The sequence below is a fragment of the Cervus canadensis genome, chromosome 33, assembly GCF_019320065.1.
Source record: "Cervus canadensis isolate Bull #8, Minnesota chromosome 33, ASM1932006v1, whole genome shotgun sequence".
Taxonomy (NCBI): Eukaryota; Metazoa; Chordata; class Mammalia; order Artiodactyla; family Cervidae; genus Cervus; species Cervus canadensis.
The window spans coordinates 21,412,540-21,431,122 of NC_057418.1; the positions used below are offsets into that span (position 1 = coordinate 21,412,540).

At 38.1% G+C, this 18,583-nt stretch overlaps 1 protein-coding gene across 3 annotated transcripts in view; it reads left to right on the plus strand.

Moving 5' to 3' along the window:
• The window catches only part of TAB2 (TGF-beta activated kinase 1 (MAP3K7) binding protein 2), an 82,056-nt gene that overhangs the window by 46,122 nt on the left and 17,351 nt on the right, over positions 1–18,583 (plus strand). For all 3 annotated transcript variants that reach the window (XM_043456800.1, XM_043456801.1, XM_043456803.1), the window contains one exon: positions 6,342–7,842. In XM_043456800.1, the coding sequence (XP_043312735.1) occupies positions 6,342–7,842 (1,501 nt within the window). The remainder of the gene's footprint in view (positions 1–6,341; positions 7,843–18,583) is intronic.

Consider the following 18,583-nt stretch of genomic DNA (forward strand, 5'->3'; position numbering starts at 1 on the left):
GGTCTGCAGTCCATGGTGTAACAAAGAGTTGGACATCACTGAAGACACTTGCTCCTTGGAAGAAAAGCTATGACAAACCTAGACAGTGTATTAAAAAGCAAAGATACTACTTTAGCAACAAAGATCCTTATAATCACAGCTATGGTTTTTCCAGTAGTCATGTATGGATGTGAGAGTTGAGCCATAGTGAAGGCTGAGCACTGAAGAATTGATGCTTTTGAACTGTGGTGTTAGAGAAGACTCTTGAGAGTCTCTTGGACTGTAAGGAGATCCAACCAGTCCATCCTAAAGGAAATCAACCCTGAATATTCATTGGAAGGACTGATGCTAAAGCTGAAGCTCCAATACTTTGGCCACCTGATGCAAAGAACTGACTCTTTAGAAAAAACCCTGATACTGGGGATGATTGAAGTCAGGAGGAGACAAGGACAAGATGGTTGGATGGCATCACTGGACTCGATGGACATGAGTTTGAACAAGCTCCGGGAGATGGTGAAGGACAGGGAAACCTGGAGTGCTGCAGTCCATGGGTCACAAAGAGTCAGACACGACTGATCGACTGAACAGCAACTCCCTTTCTCAGTTGGGTAGGCTTCTTTGTCTTTTCTCTGAAGACAAGTACATTATCCTCCCTATAATATACTGGTTCACAACTTTTCTAGATAAAAAAATAGTATACAGAATATTAAAAATCAGTAGTTAAAGGATCATGTCACACTGCCACTTTGTATACATGTTCTTAAACATCTTGGGCTTCCCTGGTAGCTCAGATAGTAAAGCATCTGCCTGCAATGCGGAAGATCCGGGTTCAATCCCTGGATCAGGAAGATCCCCTGGAGAAGGAAATGGCAACCCACTCCTGTACTTTTGTCTGGAAAATTCCGTGGACGGAGGAGCCTGGTGGGCTACAGTCCATGGGGTTGCAAAGAGTCGGACACGACTAAGCAACTTCACTTTTCTTTCTTTCTTTCTTAAACATCTTACTTCTTAAGAGAACAGAAGTATCAGTTTTCTGTTCTCTTCTGAGTTTGTTTACTGCTCAGCTGCCTCTTTTTGGAACTACTCACGTCATTTCCTTGGGCTGTGGATTCTCTAAGATAGCTGTGTTTTCAACAGGTGTAATTCATATCTTTAACATTCATATTTGGTAATTAAATCATAACTTAGAATAGTGTACGAATGTTGTGTAGCTGGCACTTTCAGTTTTTTAACTGAAATTTTCACTATTTTTTAATTCTCTTAATATGACAGTTAAATCTGTAAGTTTAAAATCGCTTTTCTTTTCAAAATAATGCATTAAGTATTACTTGTAAGCCTTAGTAGTTAAGTACTAAAGCTGTAATTGAAGTCTTCTCAGATGACCTCCACCCATAAACCTTATCCATAGTCCTATTAAAACACCTACCATTGTGCATTATATTTATTTATGTACACATTAATTTCCTCCACTGGACCATGAGATCCTTAAGACAGCAGTTATATTCCTTTCCACTTGCCTAATGGGATGCTCAGTAAATATTGGTTGAAATGGTGAATGAATCAGTATGAGAAGGATGATTATAGTGCATACTTTGATATTGTCTATGCAAGAAGCTTGGGGGAAAATGAAAGATGAACTGTAAAGAACCATTCAGATTCTCCTGTAATTTTGAAGAGAATGCAGATTTGTATATGTACAAAAAAGCAGTGACTTTCAACCTTTTAAAAACTCACCCCACTTCTTTTGATACACTTAATGGAGTCCTGTACCATTTCCCACTAAAGTAACCAGGGCTTCTTTGAGAAACAGATGATCCTACTTCTGGGATAAGAGCTGTACAAGGTGATCTTGAATGTATATTAGAAAGCAAGGAAGCTATGAAAGGCTACTGGGCTTATGTCTCAGGTACACTGGAGCCAATGTGGAATCTTTCCCACTAGCCTAAAGATAGGATATAATGACCATAAATGACAATTTGACACATATCAAAATGTTAAAGATACAGGAGTTTATCATGATACTGAAAATGTGTCACCTTTGGAAGTTGCTAGGGCACCAATTCATTATTCTAAAAACCAGTAAAGAGAAAGAATTTATTTATCCTGCCTCTTCTGTGCAAAAAGTAATAGTTGAAAAGATCAAATTCTTTGAGGAAGAATTGCAGCTCAATACATGAAGAAGGAATCTTTTAATTGGAATACTATCCTTTTGCATCCCCTAATAAAGTTTCTCGACGGTGACGATCCCTGACTGCTAAAAGTCATTAGCTGGATCAAGCTGTGACATCAGAACCTACCAATCAGCCTTAAGGTCACAAAAAGACAGGCAGATATATTATTGTGCCTCCTGTGAGATACAGTAAGAAACAAAGCCTACAACGAGACTTGCCAAAAACGTGTGTGCATGAACCTGTGCACACCTGTTGTGAAATAGTTTACAGTGAAATACAGGAAGTAGTCATACCACAAGGGTACAGTCAGCTACTCCAGATGGGAAATTCTGCTGGACAAATGACCCATTTTTCAAAAAACAAATGACTTAGAAAATTATAGGAAGAGGAGAGGCTTAATTTTTATTATAAGACATCTAAGAGGCATATCAACCAAATTAAATATGTGAACCTTGCTCAGATCCTGATTTAAACTAAAAAAAATACCTGCAAGACAAGGGACTGTAACACTTATTTGAATGTTATGTGATATTACAAGACAGGGAACTTTAATACTACTTGCATATTATGTGATATTAAGTACTGATTATTTTAGGATATGATAATGCCATTTGCGGTTATGTTTTAAGATACATATTGATGTATTTACAGATGGAAACAAAACAGTGTCAGGCTTGATCTAGCTTAATGGGAGCAGCTGGGGCAGATAAATTGGTGAAGAAAGATTTGCCATATAAAGATTGATAATGAATATGGGAGAGTTTGTGATATTTGGACTTCCCTGATAACTCAGTTGGTAAAGAATACACCTGCAATGAAGGAGACCCCAGTTCGATTCCTGGGTCAGGAAGATCCCCTGGAGAAGGGAAAGGCTACCCATTCCAGTATTCTGGCCTGGAGAATTCCATGGACTGTATAGTCCATGGGGTCACACAGAGTCAAACACGACTGAGCGACTTTCACTTCACTTCACTTCACTTGTGATATTTACTGTGCTTTTATATGTGTTTAAACTTTTCTGAAATAAAATGTTTAAAAAGTATATTTCCTTTTATCCTATTGTAGCCTTATAAAAGTCCCTGTGAACTCTTTTATGGTTTTGCTAATAAGAAAGTAATGTCTGTAGAGAGTAAAAAAATCTAAGGACTTGTGAGTTATGGCGTAGCTGGTACTAGGATGTATTAATACTAAGTAATGAGAGATTATAAAGAATTAGGGATTTTTGAGAGCTCAAGAGAATTAAAAGGTTTTGTAAATACGGATGTCAGCTTTTGAAAAGGAAGTGTGGAATTGGATTTAGTATGGAATATGCATTTTAATTTGGGAATGTTAGCAAAAAGATGAGAAGATGAGGTCTTTTGTGCCTTAGAAGGGAGAAGAATTTACTGGGAATAACAATACACTTAGCTTGAAGCAAAAGCACCAGTTAGGTTTGGCAAAAGATATGGTCTTACTATGATAAGGAGTAATCAGTTGATAAAGATTGTGATAAATTTTTAAATTTTCTTTGAAAAACTAGTGTATATTAATTCAGAGCTATGTGTAGGATAAAAGGATTTTTATGGCATGAAAGATGTGAACTGTTGGTTTAAGAGGGGAAAAAGTCCAACCTTGCTCACTAATCTTTTCTTTTGTGTTACCTATTCAAATTGTGAACTACCGTTTCTTAACAAGACTTGGAGATGCCTTTTAGTACCATTTTCTCTACTAAGGTTTTACGTCATATCAAATCACCTGTAGACATTTTAACCTGACTATTCATCCTTTTATCTCTAAAATTCCCCTTTCTGTCAGGCTCTTAGTCTTTCAGTTCTCCTTGAATTCTCTTTCTCCCTTATAGCCCAATTGTGTTGACTATTTGTGAAGTGAAAGTGAAAGTCACTCAGTCGTGTCCAGCTCTTTGTGACCCCATGGACTCTACCATTCATGGAATTCTCCAGGCCAGAATACTGGAGTGGGTAGCCTTTCCCTTCTCCAGGGGAATCTTCCCTACCCAGGGATTGAACCCAGGTCTCCTGCATTGCAGGCAGATTCTTTACTAGCTGAGCCACAAGGGAAGCCCAAGAATACTGGAGTTGGTAGCCTATCCTTTCTCCAGCGGATCTTCCCGACCCAGGAATCAAACTGGGGTCTCCTGTGTTGCAGACAGATTCTTTTCCAACTGAGCTATCAGGGAAGCTTTTCAGGGAAAGACTATTTGTAGTCTTTCATAATTTGTTTTCACAATCAGTCTTCTAACTGATCTTCTTGTCAAAAAGTTTCCCCTCTCCTCTTTATCTTAAGTATCAGTGGAGTTCTTTATCTTCCCCAGAGACCCTTTGTGTCTTCACTTCTCTGTTAGCATATGTTGATTGGCTCTTCCCATTTCCTATATTAAAGCCCAAACTCCATAGTGTGACTGACTCATTTTTCAAAATCGTGAATTATTTAATCCCAATCTGCTTTTCTAACAGTTTTTTCCACAGAATTTCCAATAGAAACCTTTAACTCCTGCCAGATCTATTCCAATCACTTTGTTTAGAACATACTTTTACTTACTGTCACATTTATGTCTGTATTTATTCATGCCATTCCCTTCACTAGGAATGCTTTTTTTCCTATTCAGGTCCTCCATATACTAAGGAAATCAATGAGATTGTACCTCCTCATTAACACAGTAGCCTAGGATATTCCTTTTTTACAGTAGCCTTTTTACAGTAGTCTACAATATTAACTCTCTGTTGAACTTCAGTACCACTTATTATTTAGCACATGTTCATGTTTTTAAAATGTTACTTTTTCACAAATCCATATTTTGTCTTCCTAATTGAGTTGCAAGCTCTTCTAGGGAAAAGTCTGGGTTTATACATCATTTGAGTCCTCCACAGTCCCAAACAGAATGTTGTACACATCGTAGGTGTTCAGTAAATATTTTTATGGATAATTTGTGAGTAGTGGTTAGTCAGTCTCTTCTTAAGAAACAATCCAGTCATTTTTTGGTTTGCTTTTATTTTTTTCATTTCTCTGGAGTAGAATTATTGATGCTCTCTAAAGGCAAAGATGTGAACTCAGTTACTCTGGGGGCTACCTTGAGCTTATATTACATACATATACGTATGTGGTTTGTTTGTTTTTAACACTAAAGAGGAAGCACATAAGGAATTGTGACTCCTTTGTTATGAATTTTAGAACTTTTTAACTTAAATACCACAAAAAATAGTTTTTAAAAGGTCATTGGTTTGAAAGAATTATACATAGCACATGAACATGCAAAGTATTAATTATACAGCTAGCTCCAATACTTTGGGCAACTGACTCATTAGGAAAGACCCTGTTGCTGGGAAAGATTGAAAGCAGGAGGAGAAGGGGACGACAGAGAATGAAATGGTTGGATGGCATCACTGACTTGATTGACATGTGTTTGAGCAAGCCCCAGGAGTTGGTGATGGACAGGAAAGCCTGGCGTGCTGTAGCCCATGGGATCACAAAGAGTCGGACACGACTGAGCGACTGAACTAACTAATATGCTTAAGTTGAGTATTTATATTTTGTTCAACATTCAAACTGCATTTTTTATTAAGTTGCAGTGTTACAATATTTGCATGAATCTGTTCTGTAAATCAGTCAGTTCAGTTCAGTTCAGTTGCTCAGTCATGTCAACTCTTTGCAACCCCATGGACTGCAGCACACTAGGCTCCCCTGTCCTTCACCATCTCCCAGAGCTTTCTCAAACTCATGTCCATTGCCTCAGCAATGCCATCCAGCCATCTTGTCCTCTGTTGTCCCCTTTCTTTATTTCTACTACAGTAATAACTCCGATTATGGCTATTGTTTGTTAGAGAACTTACCATTACTTTAGTAATGAGGATTTTTTTTTATCTATTGAATTTGTTAAAATATTGTTTCTGTTTTGTGTTTTGGTTTTTTGGCCGAGTGGCATGTGGAGTCTTAGCTCCCTGACCAGGGATTGAACCCACACCCCCTGCACTGAAAGATGAAGTCTTAACCCATGGACCGCCAGGGACGTCCCAACAATGAGAATTTTTAATTCAACTATTTGCATTAATATTAGTTTCTCAAGAAAAAAGACTCAAATGTATCTGTAATAATTGTACTAACTAATCTCTGATTAATCTTGTAATATTTTAATAGCAATAAGAGTATATGCATTGGCTTCTGGTTAACACAAGCTGTTTTTATTTTGTCTTATAGAATAATAATAACCTGGATGCCTGCTGTGCAGTTCTCTCTCAGGAGAGTACAAGGTATCTTTATGGTGAAGGAGACTTGAATTTTTCGGATGATTCTGGAATTTCTGGTCTACGCAATCACATGACTTCTCTCAACTTGGACTTGCAGTCACAGAATGTTTACCACCATGGAAGAGAGGGAAGTAGAATGAATGGGAGCAGGACTCTAACGCACAGCATTAGTGACGGACAACTTCAAGGTGGTCAGTCCAATAATGAACTGTTTCAGCAGGAGCCACAGACAGCACCAGCTCAAGTTCCTCAAGGCTTTAATGTTTTTGGAATGTCCAGTGCATCCAGTGCTTCTAATTCAGCACCACACCTTGGATTTCACTTAGGCAGCAAAGGAACATCTAACCTTTCTCCACAGACTCCAAGATTTAATCCCATTATGGTAACGTTAGCCCCAAATATCCAGACTGGTCGTAATACTCCTACTTCTTTGCACATACATGGTGTACCTCCACCTGTACTTAACAGTCCACAGGGAAATTCTATCTATATTAGGCCCTACATTACAACTCCTAGTGGTACAACTCGACAGACACAACAGCATTCTGGCTGGGTATCTCAGTTTAATCCCATGAACCCTCAACAAGTTTATCAACCTTCACAACCTGGTCCCTGGACTACATATCCTGCATCCAATCCTCTGCCACATACCTCAGCCCAGCAGCCGAATCAGCAAGGCCACCAGACCTCTCATGTCTATATGCCCATCAGTTCACCTACGACTCCACAACCACCCACGATTCATTCGTCTGGTAGCTCACAGTCTTCTGCCCATAGCCAATATAACATTCAGAATATTTCAACAGGACCTCGAAAAAACCAGATTGAAATCAAACTTGAACCCCCACAAAGAAACAATTCTTCGAAATTGCGTTCTTCTGGACCTCGAACCTCCAGCAGTTCCTCTTCAGTCAACAGCCAGACCTTAAACAGAAACCAGCCCACTGTTTACATAGCTGCCAGTCCCCCAAATACTGATGAGGTGATGTCCCGTAGTCAACCTAAGGTCTATATATCAGCGAATGCTGCCACAGGAGATGAGCAGGTCATACGAAATCAGCCCACTCTCTTCATATCCACCAACTCTGGAGCATCCGCTGCCTCCAGGAATATGTCCGGGCAAGTGAGCATGGGTCCTGCCTTTATTCATCACCACCCTCCCAAAAGTCGAGCAATAGGCAATAACTCTGCAACTTCTCCTCGAGTAGTGGTCACTCAACCCAATACAAAATATACTTTCAAAATTACAGTTTCTCCCAATAAACCCCCTGCAGTTTCACCAGGGGTGGTGTCCCCTACCTTTGAACTTACAAACCTTTTAAACCATCCTGATCATTATGTAGAAACAGAGAATATTCAGCACCTCACGGACCCCGCTTTAGCACATGTGGATAGAATAAGTGAAGCACGGAAGTTGAGTATGGGATCTGATGATGCTGCCTACACACAAGGTAATAAAAATACTGCCATGGGATCATTTTCCGTTCTGGGTTTAATTGGTGTACTTTTGACTTCACTGCAGAAGTGGGTATCGGTATCATTATTTTATGTTGTAAGTGTCCAAAATAATACTATCTTAAGAACTTTTGAGAATATTCATATAAATTTTAAATATATTAGTTTTATTATGTTATAAATTGAAGCTTGAATGATAGCCTTATCAGATGTTCCAAATAATCACCTCTTGATTTGGTTGTTTTCTTAATATTCATAAAAGTTTGTTTTCACCTGTAGTGATGCTGACTTTCCCTTTAAATTTTCTGCAAATAAAAATTCATAAAAACATACATTTTAATAAGAGATTAGTGAACTAGTATAGCAAACTCTGCCGTCTTTGGCCAGAAGAATCCTCTGTTCTTCATTGTTCTAATACGGTTTTGCCTTATTTTGTATCAAAGTCTAAATCGCTATGCATTCTTGAATAACTCAAAAGTATCAGTAACAGGATTCAAATTTCTCTTTTTCTTCTTTTCAGCCTCCCTTAACCATCTGTTAATGCAGTCTTTTTGTTTGGAATTGTGAATAAGAGTTTCAAATCTATCTCACTTGATTATGCTTTTCAGGAATAGACTAGTTAATATTGGCATAATACTAAATTACATCTATATTCAATTGGAGAGCATTTATATTATATCTGACCTCTTAAGTTATTTAATCTTCAATAGGAAGCTATTAAATTCAGTTAGATAAAAAAAGAAGATAAGTGTTTGTTTCTTCAGTATTGACACAGGTTTTGTAAATTAGCCAGAGTCCTTTAGAGTAAGGATGTATCATAATCATCTATACCCCTGATAAACTGTTCTCAGTATTATAGGTTGGAAAATACTACATAGTCACCCCCATGCAGTAAATAGCCTCCTACTACTACTAGTACCACTTGTCCTTTTTAAAATTTCTAAAAATACTGATTTCACTGCTGACTTTCTTAGAGGAGTCTGATTGGTTTGGTTTGTTTTGAACAATTATATTCTAGTGATTTTCAACCCATGCTGGGCTGTGGTGTGTTCAAATTCTGTAATCACCTTTGAAGCTTTCAAAACATAAAATTGCACAGGTTCAGCCCCAGACTTGCTCAATTAGAGCTTCTGAATGGTAAAGCCTAGGTGCATGTGAGCATATGTGTGCATTTGTGCACATGTGTTTTAAAGCTCTGTAGGTTATTCTAATTTTCTAGAAATTGTGCTGAGACTTTACGTTCCATATATCTGTGACTAAACTGGAGCCATTTCTGTTTAGTTTTGGCAGTAAGTGATTTTTAATATAACACCATGTTTTTCCACTGATACTTAATTCCTATTCTTCCCCCAAAGTCATTTCTTCTACTCTTTCCATCAAAGTAGATTTCCTATGTTTGGATAGTTGCTAATTTTTAAATGGAGAGTTTTTTTCTAACAATTTTATTAATATATAATTGACATACAGCACTGTATAAGCTTAAAGTGTACAACATAATGATCTGACTTACACACATCATGAAATGATACCGCAGTAGGTTTAGTGAATATCCGTCATCTCATATAGATACAACATTAAAGAAATAGATTTTTTAAATATTTTTTCCTTCTGATGAGAACTCTTGAGATTTACTCTTTATACAGCTTTCATTTACAATGTGTAACAGTGTTTTTTTAATCTTTACTGTATTGTATATTACATTCCTAGTATTTATAACTAGAAATTTGTACCTTTTGACTGTTTCCATCTAACTCCCCTTTCTCTCCTCCCCTCTGATAGCCACATATCTGATGTCTCTTAAGTTATTTGTTTGCTTTTGAAGTGTAATTGACTTACAGCACTGTTTTAATTCCTGGCACTCACATCATAGTGATTCATTATTACTGTACATTTCAAAATGATCATCATTAGTCTAGTTGTCATCTGTCACCTTACAAAAATATTACATAACTGTTGACTACATTCCCCCAGAGTACATTTCATACCTGTGACTGAGAATTTCATAACTGAAAGTTTGTACCTCTTAATCTTCCTCACCTGTATCTCTGCCCTCCCGCCCTCCCAGATTATAATTGTTTTTATGAAGATAACCTGATAAGGGGAATTTTTTACTGAAGTAGACATAAGATACTCATATATTGACTGGTATGTGAAAATAAAGTGTTGCTTAAACTTGCTGTCTCCAGTTTCTCTCCCCTTCTTTCTTGAGCCTGCTCTGTAGTCAGGGTTTTCCCCGCTGCAGCACACCTGCCCCCGGCAGGGCCGTCATTGACAGCATCACTGGGAACCCGTGCTCTTTCAGCCCTCGTCTTCCTTGACCTGAATCGCTAGTGTTTGCTGCAGGCGAGCACCCTCTCCTCCGTGAAGCATTTTGCCCTCCTGACTTACCACAGTACACCACCCTGGGACTGCACCTCTCCTTCTGTTCTTTGGTGGCTCTCCCTCATCTCTCTGCTTTTTCACTTCTTTGTTCAAAGAAGTGAGATCAAATCCTCAAAGTTCAGTCCTTGGACTTTCTCTCTTTTCTGTCTTTACTGTTCACTGGATGATCTCTATCAGCCTCATAAGTTTAAATTTTATGACAAATGCTCCAAAATTTGTAACTCTAGCCTGGATTTATTTCCTGAATTTCAAGAAATTTATTTAACTATCTCCTTAATATCTCCATTTAATGCATCCAAGTTTACTGTGTCTGAAAAAACGTCTTACATTGCACCCAGCTTACTCTTCCTATCTCCATTAATGACATCTTAATCAGGCCAGAAACTTCAGAAGCACCACTGACTCCTTCCTTCCTTTCACATTTCACATCTAATTTGACTAAATCCTGTCAACTTTAACTTTCAAAGTATATCAAGAATTTTCTTGACACCCCCATCCATTGTCACCACTCTGGTCTGAGCTACCATCTTCTCTCAAGTGGATTATTGCAGTAGCCTACCTGCTTTCACCCTTGCCTTCTTAGGGTCTTTTAACTCAGCATCCACAGGAATACAGTTTAAAAAACTTAAGTCAGATCGTATGACTCATCTGCACATGATCACCATCTTTCCATTTCAGAGATCCACTGGCTTTCCCTCATCTCTTACTTTTACTCACCACCTCAGTCACTCTGTTCCAGCCCTGCTGGCCTTCATACTTCTTCCCCTTAAACTTTAGAAGGCATACGTTTAGGGCCTTTGTGCTTGCTGGTCTCTTTGTCTGAAATTCTCTTCTCACTGAATACACAGTTAACTCCCTCAGTTCCTTCAGGTCTTTACTCAAAGTCACCTTTTAATGAGACTATTTCTGAGATCCCTATCTGAATCCACCCCCCAGTATTTCCTGTCTCTCCATCTTTGCTTACATTTGCTCAAGGGGGAAGTGAATAATGTTAAGATCAGATCAGTTCAGTCGCTCAGTTGTGTCCAACTCTTTGCAACCCCATGAACCACAGCACACCAGGCCTCCCTATCCATCACCAACTCCCAGAGTTTATCCAAACTCATGTCCTTTGAGTCGGTGATGCCATCCAACCATCTCATCCTCTGTCATCCCCTTCTCCTCCTGCCCTCAATCTTTCCCAGCATCAGGGTCTTTTCCAATGAGTCAGCTCTTCACATCAGGTGGCCAAAGGAATGGAGTTTCAGCTTCAACATCAGTCCTTCCAATGAACACCCAGGACTGATCTCCTTTAGGATGGACTGGTTGGATCTCCTTGCAGTCCAAGGGGCTCTCAAGAGTCTTCTCTAAAACCACAGTTCAAAAGCATCAGTTCTTTGGCACTCAGCTTTCTTTATAGTCCAACTCTCACATCCATACATGACCACTGGAAAAACCATAGCTTTGACTAGATGGGCCTTTGTTGACAAAGTCAAGTCTCTACTTTTTAATATGCTATCTAAGTTGGTCATAATTTTCCTTCCAAGGAGTAAGCATCTTTTAATTTCATGGCTGCAGCCACTACCTTCAGTGATTTTGGAGCCCAGAAAAATAAAGTCAGCCACTGTTTCCCCATCTGTTATTTGCCATGAAGTGATGGGACCTGATGCCATGATCTTAGTTTTCTGAATGTTGAGCTTTAAGCCAACTTTTTCACTCTCCTCTTTCACTTTCATCAAGAGGCTCTTTAGTTCTTCTTCGCTTTCTGCCATAAGGGTGGTGTCATTGGCATATCTGAGGTTGTTGATATTTCTCCCGGCAATCTTAATTCCAGCTTGTGCTTCTTCCAGCCCAGCATTTCTCATGATGTACTCTGCATAGAAGTTAAATAAGCAGGGTGACAATATACAGCCTTGACGTACTCCTTTTCCTATTTGGAACCAGTCTGTTGTTCCATGTCCAGTTCTAACTGTTGCTTCCTGACCTGTATACAGGTTTCTCAAGAGGTAGGTCAGGTGGTCTGGTATTCTCATCTCTTTCAGAATTTTCCAGTTTATTGTGATCCACACAGTCAAAGGCTTTGGCATAGTCAGTAAAGCAGAAATAGATGTTTTCTGGGACTCTCTTGCTTTTTTGATGATCCAACAGATGTTGGCAATTTGATCTCTGGTTCCTCTGCCTTTTCTGAAATCAGCTTGAACATCTGGGAGTTCATGGTTCATGTATTGCTGAAGCCTGGCTTGGAGAATTGTGAGCATTACTTTACTAGCGTGTAAGATGAGTGCAATATGTTAAGATACATAACAACAACTAATACCTGCTGAAAGCTTGCTATGTGTTAGGCATTGTTCTGAAAGCCCATTTATTTCTCGTAACCAAATATAAAGTAGATACTAGTAATATTCCTATTTTCAACTTAAAATGCTTAAGAACAGGTAGGTTAAATACCTATACAAAGGGCAGGTAGCAGCATCAAGAGTCTCATCTAGGCAGTTAACAGAGCCCAAGCACTATAATGTCTTTTCAGATTTTCAAAGTGAGCCCTCTGAGAAGGTGGCGCAGGTTTACCTTGTGCCTTTGTATAAGCCCTGCTGTACCATATAGGCCTCAGTTGGAGAAGCATGGAGCTGAAAGATGACTTAGTAAAAAGAAATAAAGGCAGCTATTAGGAAAGAAGTCACACATAGATTATATGTAGATATAATTAGAAATAACTTGGAACAATAAAGGAACACCCTGGGTAGGGGTAGGAAGCAGTTTATAAAGACACTTGAAGGTAGAAAAATAAATTGCTAATGAATAAGGGATCTGGTTTGAGAACTCAAATCCTACCCAAAAAAGCAGGGTTTCCCATGATTATTTCTCTTTACTAATCACCTTCAGACAGCTGGGACAAACATGGTCACTTTCCTTAACGCATACCTGCATACATATGGAATTTCCTAACACTTGTATGGCTGTGTACCCTTGTGTTATCTGCACGTGTGCACCTCAGTGGGGCGGCTGTTCTTCGACCTCTTATCTCGCTTTCCTTCTAGTTACCATGGAACGGTGTTGACCGAGACTTATGTATCATCCAGTCAAATCAAAGGACTGTTCCTTCCTACACAATGCATCTCTTGCATTGTTAACTTATGCATGTGTAATGCCTTACCATTTGCCCTGCAGTAAATGAGGTGACCCAAATAACATTGGTCTTTAAGTAAGGATCTTTTCTGAACTCTTAATTTGTGTGGTGTGGGTAATAAAGAGAAAATAAATGTCCCTGCTTCCTGCAGTGAAATTGATCTTGCTAAAGCTCCTGTAACACTGTTTCAGAGTAGAAAAAAGAGTTGATCCAAGTACTAGAACCACAGGAAAATATTTTTCTCAAATTGAGGAGAGAACATGAATCAATAACTTGGTAACCGAAATGCATTATTTTTAACTTACCATTTAACATTTGAAATATATACTACAATAAAAATTTCAAAGATGAGAATTTCTGTATAATTCTCTGTTGTAGAATGAGAGGGAAGGAGGACAGTTAATGAAACTGTTGCTGAAACTTGGCCTCTGTTCACCAGTGCCTAATAGAAACCCAGAGACAGAGTTTTGGGTGAAGTAGAAAAGAGTAGCTTTTATTGCTTTGCCAGGCCAAGGAGGCCACAGTGGGCTAGTTCCCTGATGACCATGTGACCCACCCTGGAAGGTTAGGGAGTTTTATAGTGTTCAAGGAGCAGGGCTGATGACCTCATGGACAGTTCTTCGATTGGTTGGCATTAGGGTGAAGTTTCAAGTATCATATTAGCCTTCTGATTTCAGCTAGTCTAAGATCTGTGTTCTTGTAGTCAGCAGTTTTCATCTGAAGTGTGGTCCTTCCTGTGTAAACAACTTAGGAATGTTTGTCAGGCCTTTATCTCTATCTTTCAGAAAACTAAGAGTTGGTGACTGTGTTATATGGCCAAGTTGTAGTCTCAGTTATTACCAGTTCCCTAGCCCAACAGCTATTCTGTTTCTGCATCTTCACATTTCCCAGTCATTAACTCTTGAGTCAGCATTTTACTTCAAAAGACAAGAAGTACACAGAGACTGCAGTCAGGACCTTGCTCATCTCAGCACCAAGTCAGTCACTACCGCCCCCTGTGAAGGAAATAAATTATACTGGAGTCCTTAAACCACTATAAGAATCAGAGACAAAAATGAGTCCCAAATAGAAAAAACAAATTCAGGTTAGAAATTTCAGTTCAAAGTCTTGTCAGCATGCAGTAGATTCTTATTTTACTTGCTAGGAAAAACAAATATTAAAGTGAAAATTGCTTACCAGTAGTAAGATTACTGGCCAGATAGCTCCATTTCCTTCCTTGAGTCATACCTCCTGACTTTACCTAACTTCTGAAAAGAATCAATAAGCACTTTCATCATTCACTATATTCTGAGATTTTCTGATGTCCTCTCCCATTCATAAACGTATGCTTTTTTTAACACTGGCAACTTATGTAAGTGTGGAGAACAAATGCTCCACTCATTCAAACCAGTTTTCATTGGGGATTAGGGGAGGAAAGGGTTGGCCTGTGTTCTGTATTTTGTTATAGTTGCCCGAGGCTCTTACCAAACTAACATTGCTGCCAGATTGACTTCTTCTCCATTATCGATACAGAAAACGCCTATGGTATTGAACTTTTCTTATAATCATTTTTATGATACTTTAATACTCTCCAGTTATATTTATGGTCCTATTATATTGAAAAGCAGTAGCTTTGACTTTGAACCTAAAATAGAAATACAAATAAAAAAACTTATGAGATGAAAATTAGCTTCTTGGAACTTCTCATTCCTTGTCATTTTTTCAGCAATATTTCCCTCCAAACCACAGCACCTTTCTACTTAACAAGATTTAATAAAAATGCTAATCATGACAAAAATTGGGGGTGTTAGATACTCTTTTCAAAAAGAACTAAAAACTAATTAAATTTTAAAATTTGCACTTTAACTACTATTCATCTGCTAATTGGAAATGCCTTGTTTTTTTAAACATTGACTTGCTTTGTTAACATTGAGATCATGTTAAATTAACTCAGTAATTACTTGACATCAGACCATTAAAGAATTTTTTTTTTCTTTCGGAGAAAAGAATGGCCTACTCCTCATAGATTCTTCCCAGTCTTAAGACTAACCACCTTTTAAGTTGGAATAAATCTCAAGATTGGAAGAGACTCTAAACATCATCTAGAACTCTGCAGCAGACATTATCCAGTCCACTTACCCATCCAGCAATTGGACCCTATCAAATGTGAATTCATCCTGTTCTTGGGTACCTTCTGAGAAACAGGCTACCACCTGAGGTAGTACATTCCATTTGTGAAGAGTTTTGCCTACTAGCAAGTTATTTCCTATATTAAGCTGAACTTTTAAACAAGTATTAATGAAAATAACATATCCATATGGTAAAAGAAATTTAATGCCTAAAAGGGAAGGTACAATAAAAATGTCTCCTTTTGACCCTTGACCTCTCCCTTTGCCCAACCTTCCCACCATTTAATTTTTTTTTTTTTTAATTTTTTTATTAGTTGGAGGCTAATTGCTTCACAACATTTCAGTGGGTTTTGTCATACATTGATATGAATCAGCCATAGATTTACACTTATTCCCCATCCCGATCCCCCCTCCCATCTCCCTCTCCACCCGATTCCTCTGGGTCTTCCCAGTGCACCAGGCCGGAGCACTTGTCTCATGCATCCCACCTGGGCTGGTGATCTGTTTCACCATAGATAGTATACATGCTGTTCTTTTGAAACATCCCACCCTCACCTTCTCCCACAGAGTTCAAAAGTCTGTTCTGTATTTCTGTGTCTCTTTTTCTGTTTTGCATATAGGGTTATCGTTACCATCTTTCTAAATTCCATATATATGTGTTAGTATGCTGTAATGTTCTTTATCTTTCTGGCTTACTTCACTCTGTATAAGGGGCTCCAGTTTCATCCATCTCATTAGGACTGGTTCAAATGAATTCTTTTTAATGGCTGAGTAATATTCCATGGTGTATATGTACCACAGCTTCCTTATCCATTCATCTGCTGATGGGCATCTAGGTTGCTTCCATGTCCTGGCTATTATAAACAGTGCTGCGATGAACATTGGGGTGCACGTGTCTCTTTCAGATCTGGTTTCCTCAGTGTGTATGCCCAGAAGTGGTATTGCTGGGTCATATGGCAGTTCTATTTCCAGTTTTTTAAGGAATCTCCACACTGTTTTCCATAGTGGCTGTACTAGTTTGCATTCCCACCAACAGTGTAAGAGGGTTCCCTTTTCTCCACAGCCTCTCCAGCATTTATTGCTTGTAGACTTTTGGATAGCAGCCATCCTGACTGGCGTGTAATGGTACCTCATTGTGGTTTTGATTTGCATTTCTCTAATAATGAGTGATGTTGAGCATCTTTTCATGTGTTTGTTAGCCATCTGTATGTCTTCTTTGGAGAAATGTCTGTTTAGTTCTTTGGCCCATTTTTTGATTGGGTCATTTATTTTTCTGGAATTGAGCTTCAAGAGTTGCTTGTATATTTTTGAGATTAATCCTTTGTCTGTTTCTTCATTTGCTATTATTTTCTCCCAATCTGACGGCTGTCTTTTCACCTTACTTATAGTTTCCTTTGTAGTGCAAAAGCTTTTAAGTTTCATTAGGTCCCATTTGTTTAGTTTTGCTTTTATTTCCAATATTCTGGGAGGTGGGTCATAGAGGATCTTGCTGTGATTTATGTCGGAGAGTGTTTTGCCTATGTTCTCCTCTAGGAGTTTTATAGTTTCTGGTCTTACATTTAGATCTTTAATCCATTTTGAGTTTATTTTTGTGTATGGTGTTAGAAAGTGTTCTAGTTTCATTCTTTTGCAAGTGGTTGACCAGTTTTCCCAGCACCACTTGTTAAAGAGGTTGTCTTTTTTCCATTGTATATCCTTGCCTCCTTTGTCAAAGATAAGGTGTCCATAGGTTCGTGGATTTATCTCTGGGCTTTCTATTCTGTTCCATTGGTCTATATTTCTGTCTTTGTGCCAGTACCACACTGTCTTGATGACTGCCCACCATTTAATTATCTGAGGAAATCTCCATTATCAGTTCTTTATCCTCCTTGCCTTTATAATTACAGTCTTTGCCTCACACTTTTTTTTAATGAAAGTTTTATGAAGCTTTCATAAAAAGTTCTTTTATGAAAGAAAAAATATGTATTTATATATATATGAGTGTGTATAAATACATATGTGAGGAATTGTATATATATACTGTACAGTATGTATAACATAAACATACTGTGTGGGGCTATATGATATACAATTTTGGTTAATGTATCTTAAGATCATTTTATTTCAGCATGTACAAATATTCTTTTGCTTTAAAAAATTTTAGTCATTATTTTAACATTTATTGAGATAAAGTTTGTCATTTACAGTGTGCAAATCAGTGATTTTTAGTATAATCACATATGTGCAACCATCACCACAACCAATATTAGAACATTTTCATCACTTCAGAAAGAAACTCAGTACCCTTTATCGTCACCTCCTATCACATCACCCCTACCCTCAGCCATAAGTAGTCATTAATCTGCTTCCTGTCTGTAGATTTACATATTCTGGATGCTTCATATGAATGGAACTACATAATATGTAGTCTTTTGTGACTAGCTTATTTCACTTAGGATAATGTTTTAAAAGCTCATCCAAGTTATAACGTATGTTAGTACCTCATTCCTTTTTCTGGTGCATTCTGCCATTGTATAGATACACTACATTTTGTTTATTCATTCATCAGTTAATGGACATTTAGATTGTTTCTAACTTTTGCCTATTGTAAATAATGCTGCTGTGAACATTTGTGTACAAGTTTATGTGGACGTATGTATACACATAAGTGTAAGTATACACATGAGTAGAATTGTTGGGTGCTACCGTAGCTCTGCGTTTAGCCATTTGAGGAGTGAGCTGCCACACTGTTTTCCAACATGGCTGCACTGTTTTGTATTCCCACCAGCAGTGTATGAGGGCTTTGATTTCTCCATATCCTCTAGCACAGTTGCTGTTTTCTTTGATTCTTACCATCCCAGTAGCTGTAAAGTGGTATCTCATTTTGATTTACATTTTTCTGATGACTAATGATATTGAGCCATTTCTGTATTTTCTTTGGAGAAATGCCAGTTTATATCCTTTGCCGATTTTTTAATTAGGTCATTTGTTTTTATTACTGAGTTGTATGAGTTCTTTGTATATTCTGGTTATAAGTCCCTTATGTGATTTGCAACTGTTTTCTCCCATTCTGTGAGTTATCCTTTCACTTTCTTGGTAAGTGTACTTGAAGCACAAGTTTTTAATTTTGCTGAAGTCTAACTTACCTCTTTCCTTTCATTA